The sequence below is a fragment of the Xenopus laevis genome, chromosome 1L, assembly GCF_017654675.1.
Source record: "Xenopus laevis strain J_2021 chromosome 1L, Xenopus_laevis_v10.1, whole genome shotgun sequence".
Classification (NCBI taxonomy): Eukaryota; Metazoa; Chordata; class Amphibia; order Anura; family Pipidae; genus Xenopus; species Xenopus laevis.
Genome location: NC_054371.1, coordinates 165,912,848 through 165,920,003, shown reverse-complemented (window position 1 = coordinate 165,920,003; position 7,156 = coordinate 165,912,848). Strand labels below are relative to the sequence as shown.

At 37.9% G+C, this 7,156-nt stretch overlaps 1 protein-coding gene across 6 annotated transcripts; it reads right to left on the bottom strand.

Moving 5' to 3' along the window:
• Positions 1 to 566: 566 nt before the first annotated feature.
• Positions 567 to 7,118, bottom strand: alkbh2.L (alkB homolog 2, alpha-ketoglutarate-dependent dioxygenase L homeolog). Of its 6 annotated transcripts, none has more exons than XM_018261915.2 (4): positions 6,981 to 7,118; positions 4,840 to 5,120; positions 3,687 to 3,885; positions 567 to 962 (listed from the first exon to the last, which is right to left on the bottom strand). In XM_018261915.2, the coding sequence occupies exons 2-4, from the start codon at positions 5,099 to 5,101 to the stop codon at positions 653 to 655; spliced, it is 771 nt and encodes a 256-aa protein (XP_018117404.1). In that variant the 5' UTR covers positions 5,102 to 5,120; positions 6,981 to 7,118; the 3' UTR covers positions 567 to 652. The 6 variants fall into 6 exon arrangements, with proteins under 6 accessions (XP_018117404.1, XP_018117411.1, XP_018117405.1 ...); XM_018261922.2 differs by having other exon boundaries at positions 7,034 to 7,098; XM_018261916.2 differs by lacking the exon at positions 6,981 to 7,118 and adding an exon at positions 6,721 to 6,916 and having other exon boundaries at positions 4,840 to 5,116.
• Positions 7,119 to 7,156: the final 38 nt, after the last annotated feature.

Sequence of the window (7,156 nt, the reverse complement as noted above, 5' to 3'; positions counted from 1 at the left end):
TGGGTGGCATCACAGCCCAGTCTTTAACCCAGAGAATGCAAACAGAGGGCCTATTTTAGGGCAGAAGGTATCATGGGACTGCAGGTGGGGAGCAAGGGGGGATTGGGTTAAACTGGTATTGTTGCAGTTTGGAGGTTTTTTGTGTGTTTAAATTGAGAATTGATACAAATTAAGATGCTCCTGGCCTAGCAATAATGTAGAGCCAAGAGAGTGTTAAAATATAAGGTAGAGGTTTTGATATTCTGGCTGGCTAGGTTCAGTTACAGTTATTGTAATGTATGTTATTGGACAGAGATAATATACAAGCTGCGGCCATTGTTATCCACCCAGCTTGGGTCTCAATGTGATTTATTCTAGTAAAATAGTAGCTCATCCATCTTGTTAGTCCCATGTGCATGCTCAGAAACTATGGTCCCAAGTTTGCACATGTATATAAAGGTTTGTATACATTAATGTGGAGACCACGGGATAACATGGAGAGGGTGTGCACATGTGCAGAGGAGACTTGCAGCCAGCTTTATGACCTTGACAGATCCAAAACGATGGTCAAGAACAGTTATGCAGTCAGCAATTTATAGCAACAGATTCCTCTGAAACAGATGCACAAATTAAAGTTTTAGAATTACAGTATACACTTTGCACTGAATTGTGCTCATTTTAAACTTCCCAGACAAATATTACGAAAAGTTAGGTTGACTCGCGGAGATAGAACTTTCTTCCTGACAGGAAGGCTGTGATACCAGTAGACATTGGTGGGATAGTTCATCATAAGTAGGCTACCATGGGCTAGTTCCACCTTTACAGGCTGAATATGACGCACAGGGTTTTTACACCTAGCATCTTTATGGCGAAAGATGAAATCTCGGTAGGCTCCAAAGGACACAGAAGCAATTGGACTCTGTGGGACCAGCTCTTTTTCATCATCTCTGTGTTCACCGATGTGATCATTACCATCTTTGTACCTTACAAGAAAAAAAATGGTTTACAGCCTTATTCAGAAAAATACACTTAAGGGAGAACTAATGCTTAAAGAGATAATTCTACAAATTATGTTTTGGCCTTCTTTCTTCAGCCAAGGTAGCATCTCTGGACCACTGTCAGTTGTCTGATTTAAAAGAGCGACAGGCAGGGATGTGAGTAGCATGCCTGGACCATTAATGTTATTGGGCTGCTGAACACCTCTGCTAGATACAGTAAGTTCAATATACACAATACAGCATTTCTAGATACATGGACATTTTTACTTATTTGATAATAATGGAGTCTATGGGAGATGATGTTCCTGTAAGTCAGAGCTTTCTGGATAATAGGTTTCCGGATAACAGATCCTATACTTGTATATTCATTTTAAGGCTTTGAATGAAATTTTGTTACACAAGTACTTTGTCTGTAATGGTAAAAAAGTTAATTGAAAAAAATAACATACCTTAATTAAAACAGTCTTTACCTCAATGTATATTGTTATATACAGTAAATACTCAGTATAGCTTAAGCGTGTGTTTATTTTACACAGTTTTATTACATATGGTTGCGTTAACGATACAGTACAAGAAGGCACCTGAACATTTCTAGTGTTAGGCAAACAATATGAAGTAGTTTTGACTGAGAGCACATTGTCTTCAGAAGAAAATAATTTAAGGGCAAGAAAAAGTTACTGGAGGGTGCCAAGTTGTTAGCCACCCCTCCAGTGATTCCAGACATTACCTGTTACCCTACACCAGTGTTTCTCTTTTTAAAAGAAAACTATACCTCCAAAATGAATAGTTTATATTAAATTAAGTGGCATATTAAAGAATCTTACCAAACTGGCTTATTTTTTTTAAACAAATATTGTCCTTTAATATCTCTTACCTTGAGCCACCATTTCTGTGCTCCCTCAGAGATCACTTGACCAAAAATACTGCAGCTCTAACTGTAACAGGAAGAAGTGTGGAAGCAAAAGACAGAACTTTGTCGGTTAGTTGGCTCATGTGATCTAACATGTATGGTTTGTTTGTGTGCACCGTCAATTGTAGGATCCCAGGGGACGGCCCTTAGTTTTTAAAATGGCAATTTTCTATTTAGGATTACCCAATGCCACTTATTAAAAAGTATATTATTATGAAAATGATTTATTTACATATAGCAGTGTATAGTTTTCCTTTAAAAAATGCACCAGCCCAGGGATTTCTGTACTGTGCATGCTCTCTACAGAACCACCACAGAGGACACCTGGGATAAGTAAGATGGCGGCAAGGCGTTCTACAAAGAGTACCCCAGGCTGTTGCATTTTTTGAAGAAGAGGATCACCATCCTGAGGTAACAGGTAAACAAATATTATGAGTGGAGGTGCCTAATAAACATAGTAACCCCACTGATTTAACCTTTCCTTCTCCATTGACTTCAGAAATTACAGTCATATTAAAGAAATAACTGCTGGCATCTGTTGCTTGCAGGGTTATATCAATGGTTTGCTGACAGAGCTGACTCATATAACCTCCCTAGTTCAAGAACTACCCAAGTGCCTAGGCAGATATGAAAAGCTGAGCATGCCTGTGCAGGGAGAACACCCATAATGTAAATAGCTGTGAAATCAGAATCCATATCCAGAGTAAACATGCTCACAAAAGTACACACACAAAAGCTAAACTCAGATTAGATTACATTTATTTATGTATTATTAATACATTGCAGGTTTAATTGACAATCCCGACTTTAACAGGAAATGTGAGATCAGAATAACATAATATTTATGTATTATTAATACATTGCAGGTTTAATTGACAATCCCGACTTTAACAGGAAATGTGAGATCAGAATAACATGTGAACATGTTTTTGACTCCTGAGGTCTTTGTATCACATTTGAAGGCTGGAAAGAGCCCGAAGAAAATGGCAAATAATTATAAAACTAAAAAAAAAAAATGAAGAACAATTGAGAAATTACTTAGAACTGGCCATTCTATGCCATACTAAAAGTTACCTTAAAGGCAAACCAGCCCTTTAAAGCTGAGGGAAGAGAATGAAAGTTAACATAAGGGAACATTCTATACAGAAGTTCAAGCAATAACCTTCCTATAAAATTATAGGGATTTACTTATTTAAGTTAACTTAGTATGTTACAGGATGGTCAATTCTAAGAAACTCTTCAATTAGTCCTCATTATTTAAATTTTATAAAAAAAAAAACTCTCTCCAGTTTTCAAATGGGGTTCAATGCCCCCCATCTAAAAAAAACTGTGTGTACTGTGTTGCTTTAAGAATCCATATCTATGGTTGCCAGATTGAATAAATACCTGTAGAAACTTTGTGAGAGTGTTTAGACAGCAATACTGAAAAGGCTATTGTTAAGTCATAATATACTGGATATACAAGAAGTAACTATATGCTACTTATTATTCTTTTACAGAAGTGCTGTCTATTTACATACAGTTGACACATTATATAATCTCTCAACATGCCCCTGGGATAGTTAAAATCAAAATGATGATATTAACCAAAGACTATAAAGCCCTGTGGCTGAATGAGGAACACAAATTGTTACTCAGAGGCCCAAAACCAACCCACATACCCACATGTTATACAATAATAATGAAGCAATTTAAAACTCTCCTTGGACCAATACATACAAGTTATATAAAATTGCATTCTATTTAAAGGCACACGTTTCTGAATACTGCTAATATATTTGGAGTAATACGTTTATTACCTGTTAATAAGTACAAAATTGAAGGAGTGCCCAGTGGCTAACTGTAATCTCACTCTTATGTGGGCTAAAACTGGAATCCAAGGTTTAGGAGACAAGGTAATCCCAGAAAATGTGTAGTTTAAGCCCTCATCCCCATATGTAACTTGCTTTCTTGGGACATTATGCCATTTTCCAAAAACCATAACTCGACTCAGATTCCCTAGAAAAAAAAAGAATTTCAATTTATTTGACAGCTGTATGGCAGTTACTACAAAAAAAAGTCACTATACAACTTGTGACTAACTAGTGTTTACAAATAGTATTGCTGAAGTTAAGATACTGGTGCATGGCAGAAAAAAAAATTGGAAGTGTACAATATCTTCCAACTAAATATGGGGAGATAAATCAGGGCAGCATCTGTCTGCTGTTACTATGCTATGATGTCACCCACAATGCTCCATTAACTTAGTACTGATCTTGCAAATACTATTACTATAACTGGAACATGTAATTCACCTCTGTTGTTCAGCCTTTCATTTTTGGAACCTAATATTTACTTGCTGTTGCATGAAATTCCTGAAAAAAAAAAGACTGCCATATCCCCTTTCAGCATAAATTTGTGGGATAAATGGAAAGAATTTCTGTAATTATTAAAGTTGTTTCTTGCTCAACCAAACTTTACCCACATTTTCCTGGACTACAATTCACAGCATACACCAGCATTTTATAAATGGTATAGCATTCTGGAAGCTGTAGTCCAGCAACATCGGGGTTTTATGCTTAAAGCAATATTGCACAATAGAACTTACCCCAAGAGCTAATTGGCCCAGCGACCTAATTAGTAAGCAACTGTTCAATGAAAATACCACCTTTTCTGCTTAAATCTTGATCCTGGTGCAATTGGAGCTCAAAGCATTAAACTGTTTTTCTCTCACAGAATAACTGAATGGTCGTATGCCTATCCCCTGATGTTTTGTTACAGTGTAATATCATGAAATCAAACTTACACAGTGATCCCCATATTTAAGATAACAGCAAAACCGCTGACATAGTGCTTGTAAGCAGCATTCTCATTGGTGGATTTTGCATCTGTAATTACATTATTGGCATCTACAGATGGAGCCCCCTTTCACTAGAAATTCATGCCTCGTTATTATTATCGGCAAATCATTACCTGAAAAATATACTATGTCCTTTTCTAGTTTTTGAAATATGTCATCTGCTTCATTTTTACTGAACAGAGATGTGTAATCACAGTCAAGATTCTCTGCTTGTAGTTTCTTCCATATAAAATGATCTGGGATTAAGCAAACAGTGTCTTTGTGAGTGTTTGCCTTCTTTGTAAGTGGTTCTTCATTTGGTTTGTTGAGATCATTACTTCCCACACGACCTCTTTTGCTTGTAGCTGCTGATTTTCTAACTACATATGCATCCATGAAATTGTCCTGAATCAAGCTAAAAAAAAGAATAAAGGATATCATGGTTAAAGCACTTCGATGTCAAATTTCTGTCTAAGTTACAAAACAGTGATGTTTACACTAAATAAGTAAGTGATGTGAATAAAATCTGTTAAACTTGATAGAATGTAAAGATATATAATAGGTATTTTTAGAAACAAGACTAAACACTGATAAATATTTCCTATTCTAAGGCTTTTATACTAAATTAAATCACAAAATTGTAGTTTGATAGAACAGAAGGCTATAGGGGCCATAACAAAATAAATAAATAGTCCCCTAAACTTTGGGAATAATGAACATTTTTCAAACATACCTATTGAATACAAAAGCATTAATAAGGAAGAAAAATGAAAATAGAGGATGGGCAGTATTTTCTTGGAGAAAAGGTAGCAATGGGGCATGACTGGTTGCTAGGGGCTACTGCATAGGTACAAATCCTAAGTACAAAGCAAGTAGGATGGTCTAGCTGTTACGAGCTGATTTCTGTGGATGTGAATATGTTAAAGCGAGCAATGAACTGATAATATTATGCTCATAACAATATGCCAAAGCTGAAACACTGACCGCTACTACTATTCCCCGAGGAGAAGAACACCAAACGAAATTGAGCCTTCCCATTTGCTGGCCCACACTGTCAGTAATGTCCAAGCACCTCTCTTTTCCCATCCTGTCGGCACTCTCCAAAAATCAGGGATGCACCGAATCCAGGATTCGGTTAAGGATTCAGCCTTTTTCAGCAGGATTCGGATTCAGCCAAATCCTTCAGCCTGGCCAAATTGAATCCCAATTTGCATTTGCAAATTAGGGACGGGGAGGGAAATTGCGTCACTTTTTGTCACAAAACAAGGATGTAAAAAATGTTTTCCTCTTCCCACCCCTAACTTGCATATGCAAATAAGAATTCGGATTGGTATTTGGCCTGAATCTTTCGCAAAGGATTCGGGGGTTCTGCAGAATCCAAAATACAGGATTCGGTGCACCCCTACCAAAAATTGGAGCCAAACTACCCTACAGCATCGGGATGATACAGAGAATTGGTACTGGCAATATTCCAGGCAGTTCCCGGGGCACGATAATCAGCTAGAGAACCATTAACTCGTTCTTCAGACCTGTGGCAAAGAAGAGAGCTGCATCTGAGCAGGGCCATTTTAAGGCCTTGGTGGGCCCAGGGCAAAGAGCCAACTGGTGGGCCCCTATCCCCCTGGCGCACACAGCACTGCAAAAATGTTTGTAAAACCACATCCACCTCTAAATACAGCACCCATTTTTAACAAAACATAATTATTACAGAAAATTGATAATCAGCAAATAACCAGCAGATCTGAAAGTAAACTACATTTACTACAGGATGGAACAGCGGCAGCAGATTCATGTATTCAAGTACTCTCATAGTAGAATGGCACTGTGGCAATTGCATTTATAAATATCCCAGAACTCATAGCAGGGTGGCACAGTGGCAATTCCATGTATAAACACCTCAGCTGTTAAGATTCAGAAAGACTAATCAAGGAATTAATGCTCAAATTGTTAAAAGCTGTTGGAGAAAAGGAGGAGAAAATAGCTACAAGAAGGGAGACAGCCTAAATAAACCCCACCAAGCAAGGAAGGAATAATAAAGCTGGAGCAGTTATTGAGCACAGTCAGGAGCAAAGTTCTTTCCCTCCTCTTGCCAAAAGAACCCAACCCAGTATAAGAGGCAGGAGGACATTCAAAGAAATATCTGCACTTCGGCTTCCGGCTGCGTGCTCTCTCTTGCGCCCTCTACCAGTGCAGACCGGAATATATGACTGCAGGAGTTGGCAAAAAAATGGATTTTTGCTTTAATGACGTATTCACAAAGCGCCTGCACATTCACCTGCACTGAACGTGTACATCTTTGTCCCTGCGGGGTTTAAAGGTTTGATACACCTTTATTATTCTTGGGGGAGACTCCAAGCGCACTTAAACACTGTCGCTCTATATCTCGCAGTACGCGACTCGTCATAGTCTGCTGTAGCGCATGACTGATACGGCAGTCCTTTAATGACGTCA